The sequence below is a fragment of the Artibeus jamaicensis genome, unplaced genomic scaffold (genome assembly GCF_021234435.1).
Source record: "Artibeus jamaicensis isolate MK-2021 breed Jamaican fruit bat unplaced genomic scaffold, CSHL_Jam_final scaffold_1689, whole genome shotgun sequence".
Taxonomy (NCBI): Eukaryota; Metazoa; Chordata; class Mammalia; order Chiroptera; family Phyllostomidae; genus Artibeus; species Artibeus jamaicensis.
Window position 1 is genome coordinate 1,978,222 of NW_026522029.1, and position 19,459 is coordinate 1,997,680.

Here is a 19,459-nt window from a genome sequence, read left to right on the forward strand (position 1 = left end):
GTGTATTTGTTGTATAACAAATATTTTTTGAATATGTCGTTCTCATTCTTGAAAGATAATTTCAGTAGGTATAGAATTCTAGGTCTACAGTTCTTTTCTTTTTGTACATTGACAGTGATTCTCCATATTCTCATGTTCCGTGTTGTTGTGGAGAAGTTGGCAGTTGGTGTACTGTTGCTTTGAAGATAATCTTACTGCTTTTAAAATAGTTTCCTTAAAATTTCAGTATAATTGAAGTTGTAGATTTCTTTTTGTTTACTCAAGTGAGAATACATGGGGCTTCTTGAATCTGTAGATTATTATTTTTCACTGATTCTGAAAGTTCTCAATAATTTCTCTTCAAATATTGTTTTTAATCCATTTTTATCTCTTCTAAAATTTCTATTAAACGTGTATAAGAATTTTTAAATTTTTCCTTTGTTGCTTTTGCCATTCTGGCTCTCTGAGCTTCCTTCTAAATGATTTTTATAGGTCTGTCCATCTTGTCTTTTTTGCTTTAGAAACACATGTGTGTCCAAAATGAATCTCACAGCAATGAAAGTCTTAGCTTGATGTACCTGTCTTCTTTGGTTCCTACCATTCGTTGAGTCTTCCGCTTGGGCCAAGATTCATGCCCTAATACATATTTGATGGTATGAAACTGAAGCATCTTTCTGGTTAACAGTCCTTTTCTCTCTTTGCTAGAAAATTGTTTCTGGGTCTAAATTGACTTGGATTGAGGCTTGGAAACACTGAATAATCTGTAGATTATTCACTGTTGTTCATACAAATAGAATAAATAAATCTATCCTGATGGAGGGTTAGAAGCATTATTCATGGAGTTTCATGAGGATATCTTCAGTTATATTTTCCTGTTCCACATGGATGGTGGCAGGGAGGGATGGGAGGTACGTATCATTTTATTATCAACATAGTGATTAAACTGTACAAGTCCCCTGATGAGAGGCCAAGGAAACTGAACCTGGTTGATAAGGTTCTTCAGATTCAGGACTGAAAAAGATGTTTCTTATCTATGATTGATAAAATGACAAACTCAGGGGAATGAAAGTTTAAAAACCTAGTAAAATGCTAGAGTCCAGTAAGTTAAAAGGAGTCCAAAAGCTTGACAGATACTAGGGAAGAAAAAGTAGGCTTTAAAACTACAGTCCAGCCCTGGGCAGGTAGCTAAGTTGGTTGAAGCATTGTCCCATACACCAAAAAGTTGTGGGTTCAATCCTCAGTCAGGGCTTGTACAGGAGGCAACCAATTGATGTTTCGATGTTTCCCTCTCTCTCTCTCACTCTCTCTCCCCCCACCCCCTTCCTCTCTCTCTAAAATCAATAAACATGTCCTCAGGTGAGGATTTGAAATAAAATATAATAAAGTAAAAACCGTAGTACAAAACCAAAAATCTGGGATCCCTGGTAATATAAGCAAGACTCAAAGATATACAGCAATTGACCGGAATAGGTATTATGTCGTAGAGAGTCACAGAGAGTGATCTCTGTGTATGAGTGTGTACATTTGGAAGGAGGTGAGAATCCAGCCAACAGTCAAGTGCCAAAATTAAGATATTCATAACCATGTATTTTTATCATTAGAGAAATAATATAATTGATGAATACTACTTACAATTTTTATGCCACAATGTCTTTACACTGAATCAAAACAGTGAACGACTTATATAATTGATGTAGTTACGTCGTTGTGTTTGATTTTACTTGAACTTCCACAGGCAGAAGTCACAAAAATCAGTCAACAGTGTTGCATAAGAACGAAATCCATGAACCTCCCACAGACGTAGTTCAAAGGGTGACTCCTGTGGAGATTCACGTAGGCACCTGGTTTACGACCACACCTGAAGGAAATCGGATTGGCACCAGAGGAGCAGAAAGAATAGTAGACTTGGCACCATTTTTATCCTTTCAGGCCACAGATCCTGTCACTGAAACGGTATGGCAAACTGTCGTATATTGCGCAATTTCTTAAATCACTAGAATTCTGAAACAGCACATAGACAAGTGCTGGGCAAATAATATGTTTTCCATAACAATTTTTAAGCAGTAAGTAATGGGTGGGTGGGTAGGTGGATGGATGAGCAAATGGATGAATGGGTAGATCCATCTTCCCAAAACTGAAAGCATTTTGTGGTTTATTTGACCAGCATAGAATATCATGAAATACTAACTTTTGAAGTCAAACACAGGTCATGAAATTTCACTGCTACTCTAAGACATGTACAATTAAGGATGTCCTATCTTTCCTTGTGTTGAATGCCTTTGTGTGTATGTCTTACCTTCTAGAATAGGGGCCTGCACCTTATTCCTGCTGATTTGTGTGCACCTCATGTGAGTGGCAGGAATTTGTTTATGATGCTTGACTTCAAAGAACTTCCAGTATATGTAAGGAGATTCTCCCATAAAAATCAAGACTACCACAGAGCAATTATACAAAAGATTTTATTTGTGGCATAAAAATAAGTGACAAATGAGTGGTATAGAAAATAGTGGTTTTGTTTAGGCTGTGAAATTGAAACTCCAGGATGAATAACCACACCTTCTATAATGGCAGACTCTCTGGCATACATTTTCTCATCTGTCCTCCCACCAATGAATGATACCACCCAGGTGAGGCCATTGGGTCTCACAAGGTACGTAATGTGGCCAAGAGCACATGGTGGGAGGCAGGATGAAAGCTAGTTGTTGGTGACTGGACACGAGACTCTTTCCATTCCTCAGCTGGTCTTCTAGCCTCTCAGTGGAGCTTTGATGAATACTACTTACAATATCCATCCCTCTGAGTCCACACAAAACGAAGAACTTCCTGAGAGCCTTGTCTCTGTGTTCTGGACAACCTGCCCATTCGTAACCACATGATGCTGGTCAGGAGCAAAACGTCTGCTGCCGTTGGCAGCAATTGCGTCATCTAACCAAACGTGTTTTCCTTGCTTCTTCAGTCCGTTTCCGAAATAATGTCACAATCTCTTAGCTCGTTTGCTAGTTATGTTTTTTTGTGAGTCTCAAAGTACGTATTTATCTCAGGAAAGCTTCTAGCTCACCTCAAGTAACTCACTTTAATTCAATCGCTGATGCAGTTATTTGGTTCGAAATGCAAATTTTATTAATATTTCTTAATTAATAACTTTCAGTTTCTCTTATTGATGCCTGTCACCATTATGGAAGCATGAACCAACATCCAAGGGTCTAGATTCAGGCATGAATTAAACATCAGACACCTAACACAATGATAATGACAATGACGATGATGGTGATATTTCCTGAGCACTCACTGTGTGCCAGCCCCTGTTCTCAGTGCTTTTCATGCACTAACTCATTTAATTCTCACAACAAACTACTGTTTCCATTTTTAGATGAGGCCACTAAACTACAGAGAGGTTAAGAAATTTTTCCAGGATCACACAGGTAGAGTCAGAATGCGGGCCCCAAGGTTGCATTGCAGATCCCACATGCTTAGCCACCTATGCAAATAAGGGCCAAGAAACTAACGTGATCATATGAAACAAATTGAAAATGGAGTTTTTCACAACACCCGCCATGCAGCAGCAGGTTTGAGAGGAGTGGACACTGACCCTGCGCTGAGCAGACCTGGGTCTGTCCCCCAGATGCACACCGTCCTGGATGGATGGCTTTGGACAGGTTTCTCATCTGGGCTTCCTCATTCACAAAATGGAGATGATAGCCATTACCTGAAATAATTGGGAAAATGAATAGCAGAGTCAGCTCTATCAGGTGTTCGGTAAATATTGTTGCTCTTGTGTTCTTACCATCCCTAGGAATGACTATCCTACCCTATAATGACCAGAAAATGTCAGTGTTATGAGATGTTATGAAATGCTTGAATAATTCTGATTAATAACATGTAAATATCTACAAGGTCTGTCCAGAAGGTATCTAGCCATGTCATATGAAAGATAAAGACATGTATTGAAGAAGGTACAAGATACAAGAAACATTGTACATAGGACAGTGATGCCTCTGTCCCCTTTAAAGTAGGCACCTTGGGACCTCACATAGTTCTATCTCCCAGTCACCATCAGCTGCCCCATTGTATTTTTCTGAATCTCATCAACAGTTTGAAATCTCTTCCCTTTCAAAGGTGATTTTAATTTGGGGAAAAGCCAGAAGTCACAGTCTCCAAATCTGGGCTGTAGGGGAGTTGAGTCACCTGGGTTATTTGATGTTTTGCAAAAAAACTCTGCATGAGACATGATATATGAGCAGGCACGTTGTCATGATGAAGCTGCCAATCATCAATTGTCCATGGCTGTAGCCTTCTGAATCATCCAAATAGTCTCTGCAGAGGAACATTCAAGCTTAACACAAAATCTGATGCAGATTCATTGCTCTACTCACTCAGTTATTTTGAATGTGACAGCCACACAGTGCACATGCTCACTCAGTGGCATCTACCACGCCCCCACTAGTACAGTGAAGTCATCATTGTCCAAATATGTACATTCCAGTCCACTCTCCTTGGCTACCAGGTTATAACAGTGTCACACAAACTAGTATATTAACAATGGCTGGACTTTTTCTGGAGAGACCTTGTATAGTAGATAAAGAGTGAGTATTAATCATTGCTAACTCAGTGGCTGAATAAGTGCTTACCAGTGCTATTTCATTTAATCACATAATATCCCTGAAGAAAACACCCATGTTGGCTCCATTTTGCAGATGAAGAAACTAGATCACAGAGAGGTTAAGGAACTTGCCTAAGTCACCCAGCCATCCATGAAGGTGGGATTTGAACTTGGGTAGCTTATCTCCAGAGTGCATGCTCTTAGTCACTACATTCTATAGCAACATGTCTCTTGATACATAAGTGTATGTATCTGAGAGTGCAATGACAAGAACCTAAACTAACCATCAGCCTGCATTTCTCTCTTAAGTATGCTGATTTTGACTACTGTAAAAATAAGAAGGTAACTATGACCTGCTCTCAATAGCCCTAGACATGTGAGTCAGAAGTAGCTAGCAAACTCAGTGTCACAGCCGTCTGGCTTTCTAGTGAATAATGTGACCCTTTCCATTAGGACAGTATAGGCTGGGCAATACTCAGTGGTTCAAATCTGCATTATATAATTTGCAATATTATTGTTGCTGGTTGGGCTGTCCAGAGGCAAACGCTGAGATGGAGTTTGGGGTGCCAGATGTTTATTAGGGACACCATTCATGAATGGAAAGGGGAGGAAGAGGCAGAAGCGGAGCTTTGGTGCAGACCTGACCCGACAAAGCCCTGGTCAGCCTGCTGAAGCCCAGGAGCCAGGGTCTCCGGTGTCGCAAGTCTGGTGGCAGGAGCCCCTGCCTCGCTCAGTCACTGGACACAGCTGCTCTGGAACAAGGTGTCAGGCAAAGCATCTCTGCCACTCAGGCAGACGCTGAAGGAGCGGAGGTCTGTTTGCTGACTGCTCCCCACGGCTGAGGAGCAAATCCTTTCTTGTAGGGAGACCCGGGCCACACATCTCCTTCTCTGACACACACACACACCCCCCGGGGGTTTACAGCTTTGCTGGTCAGCCATTTGGTATGGTACATACATTACGGCCTGATTGTACCTTCACATTGAAGCACTGGCCACTACTAAATTTTTCATGTAACTCCTACTGTATTCCACATACTCAAAACCCTTCAGCATTGCTGTGTCCCCCGTGGGGTGAAGGCTGAAGTCCTTAATGTGTCTTAAAGCCCTCCCCAGTTTTGTCCCTCGCCTTCCAGCTGGGCCTCCCACCACTCTCCCCACTGCGCCCTGGCCTCCTTGGCTTCCAGCATGACATTCACCTGAGCTGCTGCCCTTCATCTCCATCAACAGCAACCCCACGCCCTGCCATTGCTTCCTCGGAGGGGGGCCAGGCTGCACCACAACACTCACTATGGACACAGTGGACCTCCAGTGGCTCCGTTCTTCATGACTGTCCTTCCCTTGGTCGGTAATCACTAGAGAATGGTGGTGTCAGCTTTGGTCTCGTTCACCATTGCATCCCTAGCACCTCACAGTTCGCAACAGAGTCAGCCCCCTGGAAACCTGCCTTCGGTGGGCTTGCCTTGGGACAGACCCGAAATCCTGGGCTGCCAAGGTGGTTGACTGCTGGCTTCCTGCCGTGGGTGACATAGTTTTTACCTTGTCGGACCACCTCTCCATTTTCCATAGTAATCTACGCCCCCAGAACAGAATGCATTACTGGTTAAAACAGACAGACCAGCAGAACACAGTCGGCTTTCACCTCCACTGCATTTCCAGCTTCAGGGAAGGACACAAGACAGGAAAGCAGCATGTTCAGTGCAGCAGCCTCACCCACTGAGAGGCCCAGCAGGGACCCCCAGGCCCAGGCGGGGCACGTGGGGCATGCGGGGCAGCCGCAGACAGGAGCATACGAGTGCGCAGATCAGCCCGACCCAGAGAAGCCACCACCTCTGGGCCCCACAACCCGCGTGCTCTGCACTGATGGCACAAGGCTGACTCCTGCTCACCAACCCACGCAACATGCCAGGCAGCCTCGGCAGGCCGTGGTCGCCTTAAACCTCTAGCTTCCAAGGAAGCAAGACCTGGGTCGTTTTCCCAGACAGACTGGGGTCAGGCTGGTCTGGATGATTACTCCCAAACACACGACGACACTGCTTCAGAGGAGCGTCGGATTTGACGTCCGGCAGCCTGAATCCAGCCCCAGCCCTGGCGCTTGTCGAGGGCACTTGAGCAGACAGATTCCTTGACATCTCTGTGCCTAGATTTCCTCACTCACAAAACGGGGTGTCATTGCCCGTCTCCCAGGTTAGATTGTAAAGGTTAGATTGGACCAAGTGGATGTGATAAAACTTTCACCCGTGACAAGTAATCAGGCTCTGATGGTGTTCTGTAGACCATGAGATAAGCGCCCTTGGGCTTAACCACCTGACCAAATGGTCGTGCTCTGCCTTTGCATGTCCAGGTCATGACAACTCGAGAGGACAAAGTGGTCATTGTCGAAAAGAAGGACGGCACTCGGATAGTGGACCACGCCGACGGCACCAGGATCACAACCTTTTACCAAGTGTACGCAGATCGCATCACCCCCCCAGAGGAAACGCGTGAGTTTTCTTCTCCCAGCCCGTGGCACTATGTTATGTCTTCAGACTAAGGTGGGCAGAGGGTTAACAGCTCCCGTTCGTGCAGGGACAGTAACAGTGGCTTCCCCGTTTTCACCACTGAAAACCTGTGCTCGGAACTGGTGGCAACAGTAAGTTAATAATCATGACCTGGACATCAGCTCTTAGACCTGTATTTTTTTCATCCTCAGGGAGTGAAATGTGCGTGAGTGGGTGACCTTGGATAGCCCCCCTTCAATCCGAGACCCTCTGTCGGAAAGGTGGTGGGAGAGGGAGGCTGCAGCTGCTGAGTAACGGGCCCCTGTTCCAGGGCTTAGGAGCCTGCCAGCACGCCTGACCTAAATTTCAATGAGATTTTTGGAGAAAAGTTACTCCCTGGCTCCCTTTTCTTTCATTCCAGAGTTTGTTTAGTGCATTAAATGCTTCATTACCAAATTAAGTGCAACAGAATTGGCTGGTGAGTGGGGAAACAGGAACCTGCACATCAGTCTGAGTCACTTGGGAGGGCGATTTAAAAATATCCAGGGGACTGGAAAGGTCCCGGCTGTGCGACGCACCGGCCCCCTTCTGGGTAGATGTGTGACTCTCACACACTTGTGCAGGGGAGCCACTCGCAACCCTGAGGAAAAATGAAAATACTGGGAAAGCATAGAAGTCCATCTACAGCAGAACAAGAAAATAAAACGTGGCAGATACTTACAAATGGGCACTGTATGGCAGTTACGAGGAAAAAAGTGCACACGCACATGTATACACGCACAAGTGTGTCAGGATGGCCAAAGGTGTCGAAACAGGGCTCAGTGAACAAAAGCTGGTACAGAACGATGCACAGTAATATATAACTTGTGCCAATTTAAAGCACACAAAATACGATACATGTTTTTAATACACAGTTACATAAACGTGTACAAGTGGATTGCCAGACAAGGGAATAAACCCAGAATAAATTCAAATGTATATGTTAAATACATTGAAGCAAATGTAGCAGAATACTAACAAGCAGAAATTTTGATTGGTGAGTATATGAGTAGTTAAATTATACTTTATGCTTTTCCAGATATTTTCTATTTTTCAAAATAAAAAGGGTAGTGAGAACGAAACAGCACATGACAGTAAGTCAGAAAGCTTCTCCTGGAAGGACTGCTCCGTGCTGACGGGGGCGCACCCTGCACCCCGGCCTGTGGAGTGAGCACTCAGCACCGGGTCCGGACTGCCGGCCCAGCAGCCGGGAGACGGGAGCAAAGTCAGCAGGCGGCATGCTTCCAGCGTGGCACCCTCTCACTCTGCCTGCCGTGCCTCTTCCCACAGCCACAGGTCCTCACAGTGTCACCAGGCAGGTGAAGTGCATGCGGATAGAAAGCTCACACTATGCCACTGTCATCACCAACTGCGAGGACAGTAGCTGCTGTGCCACCTTTGGGGACGGGACATCTATCATTGCAAAGCCACAGGGCACCTACCAGGTAGGTCTGGGGCGGAAGACGGGGGCTGCCAAAGGTGAAGGTCCATTCCGCTAAGAAAACCCCCTCCTCTGGGCCGTACACTCGCCTGCCAGGTGGTCAGCTGTCTCTCATCTTATCCTGTCTCAGAACAGGCTTCTCAGCCTCATTTTATGTTCATCTTTTGACAGCCTGCTCTAGAAAAACATGGTCCTGCTCGTCTTGCAGTGCTTTGGTGTTTTCGGATCAAGCCAACAAACCAGAACGCACTTGTCGGGGATCCCTGATGTAGTGGGTGGTAGGCACTGTGGGCGTTAGAAGCACTCAGGTGGCCTGGCCTGGGCCCACCAGCCAGCTTCACCTCCTGCCGCCTCCACTCTCATTCTCAGTCCGCCATCCTGACCACCTCCAGCCCAGCCCCACTCTCCCTAATGTCCCCCAGGACAGGAGGGACTGTGTGGCCCTGGGAGGGCAGCTTGCCCGGCTGATGCAAAGCTTCATCCTTGGAGGGTTGGGGGGAGCTCTGTTACCTCCTGGGGTCAAACACAGCTTCCTGGCACCAACCTGCAGTTCCTTTAGTCTTAGAAGGACTTGTCTTCTACTTGCTGGGGAAGGGACACAAGTGCCAGGATGTCATATGAGGCCACAGGATACTGAGAGCTCAAAGGCAGAAGACGGTAGACAAAGACCTCAGTGACAAGCATTTGTTACTGTGAAAGCTGCTGAAGCCAGTTTATCCCCCCCCCCCCGTCTCCTGATAACATTAGTGTAACCCCTGTTCATGCAGCTCGGGGTGCCAGGAGGCGAGGAAGGTGCTGGGAAATGCTTTGGAGAAGGGGTGCGATTTCCCTGTGAAGCGCTTTTCCCAAGTGTGCGCTTCAGGCAGATGGGCAGCATCCGTGTTCCAGTGCGCCCTGCCAGATGCCACGCGCATCTCCTGGAATTCTGAGATGTGGCCGGCGCTTAGCTTACCGTTACAACAGCCCTAAACACGAATGGTTTCAACCGTCGGGGCCTAGGAAGTTTAGCACCAGTGACAGCTACCACTGAGGGGAGAGACAGAAACAAGAAAGCGCTCCAGAGCGGAGACATTCAGTGCCTGCCACCATTGTGTAGCCATTTGTCCCTTCCAGGTTCACTCCATCTCCTGAAATAGTCCAAGAAAAGACCGGAAGGTTGATCGCTCCTGGTTGAAAAATGCATAGACTCAGTTCCCAACTGAAAAGGAAAAACCTCAACATAAGTTTATCAGCACCTGTTGTATCATTTCCTAGTTGTATAGAGCCGGGAAAGTGGCGTCCGAAAGCGCCTTCCGCCTGCCTTGTTTCGTTTGGTCTCAGCACCTGCAGTCGGACGAGCCGGCTGGGAGTCAGGAAGCGTATAAAAGAGAGAGAGGTAGGGCGTGGCACCGGCCACTGCTGCGCCTTGGCAGCAGTAGAAATATTATTCAGAACATCAAAGAGGAGGTGGGTACAGTCTCCATTATTATAATGTGTCTCAAGCAGGTTTGCCACGAGCGGGAGGAGGACGGAGAGCTTCTAAAGGCATTTGTCCCCAAAGCTTTTGACCCTCTTGGAGGTGATTCTTGCCCGAGAGCATATAGGATTCCAAACATTTTGCATAGGGCCAAGTGTGTTCACTTCAGTTAAAATGTATTTTATTATTTTATATTAAATATCTGAAATAAGAAGGTACGAGGCAGTTACTTGAAAGAAATATTAAAGCAAATTGATAAAATAATTTAATCCCAGGTTTATCTTGGGTTTTCTTCCTGGAAACACAGTTCGTGGCAGAGATCTGTGGATCATTTTTTCACTAAAGTGATTTTCCAGATCCCTTACATTGAACAAGGAATGTTAAGTAGTTTGTCTCTTTCTGGCTCCCCTCCAGGTGTTACCTCCAAACTCAGGCTGTCTTTATATCAATAAGGACTGTTCAGCTACATATTGCCATGAGTCAAGCAGTGAAATATACCATCCTTTCCAAAAGCGTGAACAGCTGAGAGCTAGCACGTACGTCATGAAGCACACGTCAGAGGTTGTCTGCGAGGTCCTGGATCCCCAGGGGAACACCTTTCAGGTGAAGTGCATCACTGGTGTGGGGAGGGGCTGTGCCTTCGCTTGCCTGCTATTCCACGCAACAGACCCTCCCTGGAGCCTTTTACCTTAGCTGCTCTGGGGTGAGTTATCTGCCCCCTGCCAATACCGTGTGCAAGCAGTACTGGCCGTCAGCATCTTTGATTCTCAGGTGCACTTCCGTAGGGGATAACACACCCAGCTAGGAGTGCTAAAGCCAAATGATTCATTAGAGCAGAAGGGGAGGAGGGAAGAGACAGGACTGGGCATCTATAAATAAGGCCGACACAAAGGAACGGAGGAAGAACGGTCAGTGTCCAGGTTAGAGCAAGAGCAAGTACCTGGGACGTAAGGCGAGCGTGCTTGGCTAGGCAGAGACTCCGTGGTGGGAATTTCAGTTACTGAGGGCTGTGGTGGGGGCGAGGGTGGGGAGGAGGGGAGCCCGGGGAGGTGCTCAGCTACACGTGGTCAAACTCTGCCTTCCGCTTCCCCGTCCCTCAGAACCACAGCTACCCTCCCACCTCTCGGCCAGGCATCGGCAAATCACAGCCATTTGTGTATATAGGTTCATGAGCTAAAAATGGTTTGTACATTTTTAAGTGGCTGGGAAAAAAATCTAAAAGAGAGGAATATTTCATGACCACAAAACTGATAGGAAACTCCATTGTCAGTATTGCGATACAAAATTCTACTGAAGCACGGCCATGCCCACATGTTTACACACTGTCCCCAGCTGCCTGACTTGTAATGGCAGAGGTGAGTGGTCACAACAGACATCGATGGCCCACAGACCCTAAAGCACTTAATCTCGGGCCCTTGGGAAAACAAAGTTGGCCAACCTCTGCTCTAGGCACTTATGTTTTTTTAACTCCTCACCCAAAAGGGGAATTTTGTGTGTGTGCTAGGGGGCAGTGAAGCTATTGTTCAGATTTGTTGTTCAGATCGGAACCATACCCCGAGTCCCCAGCTTTGTTGTGGCATGCAGACAAGCGCTGTCCGGCTAGCTTTTCTGTACTAAGCAAATAAGGCTCTTCACAGCCCGAATTCCGGCTGCTAACTAATGTCGGTCCGCAATGAGTTGAAACCCTGCAGGTTGAACCACGTGGCTCCTCCAGGCCAAGCATTCTTCTAGGCTTTGATGCTCTTCTTGGCCATCCTCTGCAGGGGTCTTCCAGCCCGGACCACACTGCTTCCCGGAGAAGCCCAGGCCATATCCAGACAGTGGGAATGGCGAGCGCCTTTCTTCCCACATTGATACCAAACCTGTTTCCTTGTCCATCCATCCGGGATTCTTAATCCTGTGCTTGGAGTTGCAGCATGTAAACCTCTTCCATGCTGTCACTCTTTCAGTATTTGAGGACAGCTGTCACATGAGCAGCCTTCCCTCCAGGTTAACATTCCCAGTTCCTGAACCAGTCCTCAGAGGGTTTGGATCCTCTGCCATCCCAGTCACCTTCCTCGGGGTGTTCTGGACTTTTTTCCCGTTTGTTTTCACAGTCTAGGTGTGGCTTGTGGGTGGAGATGTGGGGCTACGAGGTTTTCACTTGAAGCAGTCTACACTCAACAATGCCTTACAAGTAAATTACTACCCCTGATTTTCTCAGAACACCCCAAACCACCTGCTCCCTCAAGTGGGATCAGCAGAAATGTAAGCTCTATGGCATTCGTTTTCTTTTACTTACTTATATATACTATGTCCCTTAGGTCATGGCTGATGGCAGCGTATCAACTGTGGTACCTGAAAAAAATTTGGAAGATGACTTAAACGAAATCCCTGAAGGCTGTGACAGCTTATCATCTGCTCACCTTCAAAAGAATCACCTGCAAATCTACGGTGAGCACGTCCCCAGGTAATGTGACCAGAACAATACCAGGACTTTTATTTTTAATTCCAAGTTCAAGGAGCATTTTAACTTGAATTCTTCGAGTGATTAGGTTTTTCTTTCTTCAAATAGGTTTTTTGTTGTCTATTCTGATGGATCAGGAGTGGAGCTCCTTCGAGACAGTGACATAGAAGAATACCTGTCCTTGGCATGTGGGGCACCAACCACAGTAGTTCTGCAGGAGCCCGTGCAGGAGCAGCCGGGTAGGGAAGCCAGGCATCTGGAGCTCTCTGGGTCTCCCTACCACCTCTCATCCTCCTGACCTGGCCATGCCCGAGTCTTCTCCATTTTTTGCCTTTGCTTGCTTTTCAATCCTACTCCCCACCTGGCCCCGTCAGCCCATTTATGCAGTTATCTGTGTTTATACCAAGTTTTGTCTGAGCATCAACCTATGTAAACTGCAGACGAGTCCTTCTCCTACCTATAAGCAGGTTTATGTCTGTGTTTAAGTATGTGAGGTATGTACTTTGGTTCCTATTTAAATGCTTGTTTACCAAATTCACTTATTAGGTCGAGCAGTTTTTTGGTGGAGTCTGTAGGATTTTCTCTGTACACTATCATGTCATCTGCAGACAATGACAGTTTTGCTTCCTCCTTTCTAATTTGGATCCCTTTTATTTCTTTTTCTTGTCTGATTGCTGTGGCTAGGATTTCTAATACTATGTTGAATAGGAGTGGTAAAAGCGGGCATCCCTGTCTGATTCCTGATCTTAGTGGGGAAATGCTTAAGTTTTTGCCCATTGAGTGTCATGTTGGCTGTAGGTCTGTCATATATGGTCTTTGTTATATTGAGGAATGCTTCCTCTATTCCCATGTTGCTGAGTGTTTTTATCCTAAATAGGTGCTGCACCGTACCAATTGCTTTTTAGCACCTATTGCCATGATCATGTGATTTTTGTCTTTCTAAATGCTTGTTTAATCTTGGTAGGAAAAAAGAAAAACAAGTGAGATACTTCTGATAAGTTCATTTTTTGTCATTTTGAAGGTATTGCCTTAGTGAATTTAATAAGAAGACAGAATACATTTCTTGTGCGAGTTAAGGAGCCAACCTGGAATATAGGATAAGTTTTGTGATGTGTTTAGTGGACATTTATACTATTTTGATCAATTTCAAAGAAATCTGTATGTGACTAAAGGTTAGCGATACATATTGCATTAAGTAAGAACCATCAGTATATCTAATATTTGTGTTTAAACATAGATATAAACTTGCATATTATCTGTGTGCCAAACTGGTATGCTGGATCTACATTTATGCATTTATTGGTAGGATATATTTTGTGCTCATTTATGAATACGCCTGCACCTCTGTGCACTTATGTGTTTTAGTGTATCAGTGCACACACACCAGATGCTATAAACCACGCTCTTTGTGAAAATGAAGAGCAGCATGCTCTGACTGGTTGTGCAGTGCACGTGTGAAGCTGGATGGGAATAAGAATTCAAACCGCACTAACAAGCATCTGCTTGAAAACCCACCATGTGCAGACACTGGCTGCGGGGTTAGGGACACAATGGTGAGCATGGGCCCTGCTCTCAGAGAGCTTAATGGTGAATGAGAGAGATACACATAAATTTATATAATTTATAAATAAGTGTGTGATTATAAGTTGGGGTGAGGTCTGTGAAGGAAAGGAAGTCTAGAAGGCTTCCCTGAAGACACTGGAGCCAAGAGCTGGTGGATAAGTGGGACTTAGTTAAGGCAGGAGGGAGAGCTTTCTTGGAAGAAAGAATGCAAAGCAGGAAGCATAGAGCACTGGAGAAGGGGGGGTGGGGGAGGCCCTGGCACCTGAAGCACAGGAGGGAGAATGGTGCAAGTTGAGGCAGCGGTGAGAAAGTGCGAAGGACTCGGTGTTACCCTGTGAGTAATGGGAGGTCAACAGAGAATTTGAGTCACAGTTTAACATAATCAGCCGCCCTGACTGCAGGGGAGCTCCTCTCACACAGCAGACCTGGGTAGAAAAGCTAGTCCCTGCTGCATTCCAGAGAAGGATCTGTCCAAGGCAGATGACCTAAGGAGGTGGGGACAGCGGCGAGGGAAGAAGGCAACGAGCTCAGGAGCCTTTCATGGTGGGCCGGACGGGGCACAGATGTGCTTTCTGGAGAACAGAGAGACGTCAGTGAATATTTTCAGGTGGTGTCCATCCAGTCTCTAGTGTTACAGTGACCAAAAGCCTCCCCTCTCTTTTTAGCTATTAAGGCCCTTAACCATAATCATTAGGTCTCGCTTTTCAAAAAGTGCTTGTTGAATTTAGTGAATACTCACTGAAATTTTCAGATTATTTTTGATAGAGAAATGACTTTCTGATAACCTTCTTTGAACCAGGCGCCCTCAGCATCACTGTCCTTCACCCTTTCCATGAAGTATCACCGTGGCTGATGAAGAAAGAATTGGACACAATTGTTCCTCCCAATCTGCAGTCACGGACATGGGAGACCTTCCCCGCAGTGGAGGTAGAAGGCGTCTCTCTGAAAAGCCACCATAGTTGCATATCCATGAACCAGAGTCTCAGACCCCCCCATAAGTCCACGTATTTTCATTCTTATGTCAATTGTGAATGGGCCTAAGGAATCTTATATTTGAAGACTTTAACATTGTAGATTTTAGATACACCTGACTAGCTAATCGGTTTTGTTTCTTTTATCCTACATTGCAGGCTTGAACATCTTATGAGACAAAAACACCCACTCTGAGTAACCTTTGCTGTCACGGAATCACCGATATTGTGCATATAGAAATCTTCCCTTCTCTTGTTCCTTATGTGTTAGTTTTAGCATGCAATTTCTTTATTTTTCTTCTTAATTTACAAATTGAGTTCATAAGAATAACCTAAAGGACTGATTATACACAGGGATTTGCAACTATAATATTAAAAAATTAACATGAGAGAAGCCCCACCTACAGTTTTTTTTAAAGAATGAAAGAAAAGATCTTGAGTAAGAATCATAAAGTCCTGAATCCTGCGAGATTTGCCATTTCATTTTGCAAGTTCTGTGATATGTCCAGAATATCGCCGATGTTAAATTCCTAGTTCAGTGAAGGCATCGATGAGATGATCAGAGAGCGATACTCATGTTAAGTGGAGGATGTTTTGAGTTATGAGTTTTGCTTTCCTACACAATTTTGTAACAGCAGGGGCACAAGTAATGAACACTTAAGATAACAAAGACCTCCTGGCCCTATATTTTAGTTTGGCAACTATAATCAGTGCGTTGAATGAAGGAGATCTGAATGCTAGTCCCAACTCTGCCATTTATTAATGTGGGATTTGAGACAAGTCACATGGGACCGCTACTTCCTTATCTAAAATACGGAAAGGCTGCGCCAAATGGCTCACTGATAAGGTTGTATATTCAAGTTGAAAGTACTGCATAATGACAAACAGTATGTCACGTGCGAGATTAATAAAGGAAGTTCAGTCTCTTCCTCTGCAACTCCCGGAGCCATGACCACACCCAGTAGGAGTGGCCCTACCCAGGCAAGACCCCGAGTGGTTATCACTGACCAGGCATTGGACACTGAGTAGCCGTTTAAAACGAAGCACATGAGACACACTGCACAACACAGGGCCTCAAACCACAGCACTCCCGAGAACACAGAGGACTGAGTCCACTCGAAGGCAGATCTTCCTGCTCAAGAGACCCTGGGAAGACGGGAGGGACGCATGCTTGGTCTAGGGTGAGCTCAAGGTCCACTGAGCTGTATGGATGACTTCTCTCTCAAAGAATCTTTTTAGGTCAGAATATGCATGGGACCAGAAAATTGATGACCATTAAATTCCCAGTGTCTCGGGCTCCCTGTGGGCATTAAAGGACGGTCACACACGTGTGGCATGAGCTGGGCCGCAGCTGCACCACCACAGCATAGCGCTGTGTCGCATGTGCCCTCCAGGGTCTCCGTCACCCATGTAAGAGGAAAGCTTGCCCAGTTCTGCTACCAGTTTATCTCATAGTTGTGAAAGTTTTCCAGAGCAGGCTTATTTTTCCACCACTGTATCCCCCGATTAGTTGTTACTGTCCCAATGTCTACATAGTAAGCACTCGGTTAAAAATTCAGACTTCTTTGGTGGCGGTTTTGCTTTGTTTTGTTAACAGAAGAAAACTCCAGGACCTCCGTTTGGCACTCAGATTTGGAAGGGCTTTTACAGCGAGGCCAAGCAGCTCGGGAGCACCCCAGCCCCTCTACTGAAGAGCCCTAGCGTGCTGCAGATACGCCAGTTCGTCCAGCATGAGGTCATAACGAGTGAGGTGAAACTGAGGCTGCAGACTTCCCTTAAGGTAACGGGCTCCCGGTCACCTTACCCAGCAAGAACCAGGCCCAGGGCAGTCAGTCCCCTTGGTTTCTTCAGGAACCTGAATCAGGTGATTTAACCAATACCTATTGAATGTAACACACGGGTGCCAGTCTTCCAGAGGGTAGGAGGTTGAGAGGCAGGACATACTGCGTGATTCCCATGCGGTATTGGAATATTGAGACCCCAAGGACATTGAGACAATAAGTAACTTTTAGATGTGATTCTTATATAGAATCATCCTTTCTCATTATACAAAAAACTAGCCTGGTCACCTCTGGGAAAAGGTAGAACTACACATTAATCTGAAACATGTCCATGACAGGAAATATTGTTGGTTTTTAAAAATGGCCTAAGAATTTGTAAGGATTCAGTTAATTGTATGATCGTATCTATGACAACTCACTGGCTAGTTTGTTAACTTTTTCAGGACAGGGACCAAACGTGGTTTGATTATGCTCATGTGCCCCACACCTGGCAGAGAGCAGGGGACCGTTATTTGTGGAAATAGATCAAATAAGGATGGAAATAGTGAAGTATATTCCCCTTGGAAGCAAAGGCATGCTTAAACAGCTTACATTCAGTAATAGAATTATAAGGACTCTCCCTGGACAGGACTCTAGAAGTCTTCTAACCCAACTCCGTCCATTTTATTGATGAGGATGCTGGACCACGGAGTCAATGGCCAGGCCTCTCTAAGTCCTTACGCAGTTCTAATATCCTGTGGCCCTCCAGGCTGTGCTGTGGAATTTTCAGGTCTTTGCTTGCTAAAATATTAAAGAAAAGGCTCTCCAGATTGCCTGACCAGGAGCTGTGGCTGTTGGCCATCGTGAATTTACACATTCCTAATCCTTTTGTGGTATTCCAAATCGATGTTGACTATTCGGGTGTCTCTGTACCTTGTTGCTCATTTTTATTGATCTCTTTTCTTCTGCTGATCTAGGATTACATCAACCACATCCTGAAGCAGGAAGATGAGCTGCAGCACATGGCGGTGAAGGACTCCAGGACCGAGAAGGAGCGAGGCAGCGCCGCGGACCTGCTCAAGCTGGTGATGGTGAGGCGGGAGAGCGGGCCCCACCGGTGTCTCGGCCGCAGTTCCAGTGCCGGCCGCTCCAGGGCAGACATGGTCAGGAGCAGCCGCTCCTGCCTCTTCTGGGGGGCGTTTTCTCCCCCCTTATAGTTCCTTGTTTCTGTGGAAATCTGTGGAAATTGTTCCTTATACACTGAATTTTTCCAAATGATTTTTAGGCTCTTCCTTAAGCCATAAATAACTCTGGAGGCACTTAAGTAAAAGCTTTCATTCTCTTCAGAGAAATTGGACATTCTTGGCAATGCGGAATGAATTAATGAATGAAAAAGGAAGAAGAAAAAGAAGTTTCTGAAAGTTAAAATGATTTCTATTTTTAGAAATGTGTTACGTGAAAGGAATAACTAAAAATGTCACATGAGATTTGTGGGGGCATTTAAATTAGTCACTTTACAGTAATTTTGATAAAAGATCAAGTTGAGCATTTAAAGAATGCTTCTAAACAAAGTGAGTTTTGTGTGTAACATAATCATCATCAAGAAATTTTATCTTTATTTCAGTCTTTTCCTAAGATGGAGGAAAGTACAAAAAGTCACGTTACTGAAGGTATGTACATTTGATATTTTTCTGCAAAATCCTTATAGACTTCAAAGGAACAATCAAATCTACTTCTCAGTCATCCCTGCATCTGAGAGCAAAGTACTGCGTGTGTTTTTCTGCTGTTGTGTTGGCCATGTTGTATTGTAATTATGTGCTCATATAATTTTTTCCACCTGAACTGTGAGATTCTTGAAAACTGTGGTTACCTCTGATTCATCTTTAACTTCCATCTTTTGAATAACAAAGGAGGCATTTGGCTTTGACCTTAACTTGTATTTGGAACACAGCTAAAGTACAGGAGGGAAGAACCAAGCAGCCTGCACTGTCCCCAAAAGACACTCACACACCCAGGAGAGCGTTCGGGCAGCGGTGCCTTCACCCCCAAACCCTGCCCCATTTCACGCTGCGGACCTCAAGCAGCCTGCTCTTGGAAAACACTCTGTCCAAAGAGCATTCGTTGTAACTCACGCAGCTCCGCAAAGCCAGTTACGTGGTCTCCCAGTCCACAGCAGACAAGCAACAGAGGGCTTGGTGGTTTGGGGCTTTCTTTTCTTTTCTGTTTCGGCCACGTGCCCAAGGTCAGAAACTGGCAGCCCGGGGTTCATTCACCCCACAGATGTTTTTGTGCATCCCCCACAATGTTGGCTTGCACAGTTGTTTTTGTTTATCTGAATATTTCTTTGCTTGAAATGTCACTTTACCCTACGTACTGACAAGGGCCTGAAGATGACTAGCAGCCGCCCCCGTGCGGGGACCATGAACTAGAGTCCATCCCGCCCCCTCCTCGGCCTCCCGGTCCTTCCCTTCTGTCCCTGTCAGTCTTCTACCCGGGCGGCCCCTGATGTCGGGGTTGTCGGATCTCGCAAACAAAAATAGGGAGGGCCCAGTCGAATTCGGATTTCAGATAAACAGCACGTAATTCTGTGGTATAAGTGTGTGGGACCCACTTATACTAAAAAAAAAGTACGTATTTTAATCTGAAATTTCAATGTAATTCGACGCCCTGTACTTGGTCTGGTAACCCTGCCTTGTAGCACTGGGATTTGCAACCTCTGGCACGA

General features: G+C 45.6%; 1 protein-coding gene across 1 annotated transcript in view; it reads left to right on the forward strand.

Moving 5' to 3' along the window:
• Positions 1 to 19,459, forward strand: part of SPAG17 (sperm associated antigen 17) — a 185,500-nt gene that overhangs the window by 143,483 nt on the left and 22,558 nt on the right. Inside the window, exons 29-38 of the mRNA XM_053656086.1 lie at positions 1,715 to 1,932; positions 6,923 to 7,061; positions 8,388 to 8,542; positions 10,409 to 10,597; positions 12,298 to 12,443; positions 12,549 to 12,679; positions 14,803 to 14,930; positions 16,572 to 16,754; positions 17,712 to 17,825; positions 18,359 to 18,404. Coding sequence (XP_053512061.1) covers positions 1,715 to 1,932; positions 6,923 to 7,061; positions 8,388 to 8,542; positions 10,409 to 10,597; positions 12,298 to 12,443; positions 12,549 to 12,679; positions 14,803 to 14,930; positions 16,572 to 16,754; positions 17,712 to 17,825; positions 18,359 to 18,404 — 1,449 coding nt within the window. The remainder of the gene's footprint in view (positions 1 to 1,714; positions 1,933 to 6,922; positions 7,062 to 8,387; positions 8,543 to 10,408; positions 10,598 to 12,297; positions 12,444 to 12,548; positions 12,680 to 14,802; positions 14,931 to 16,571; positions 16,755 to 17,711; positions 17,826 to 18,358; positions 18,405 to 19,459) is intronic.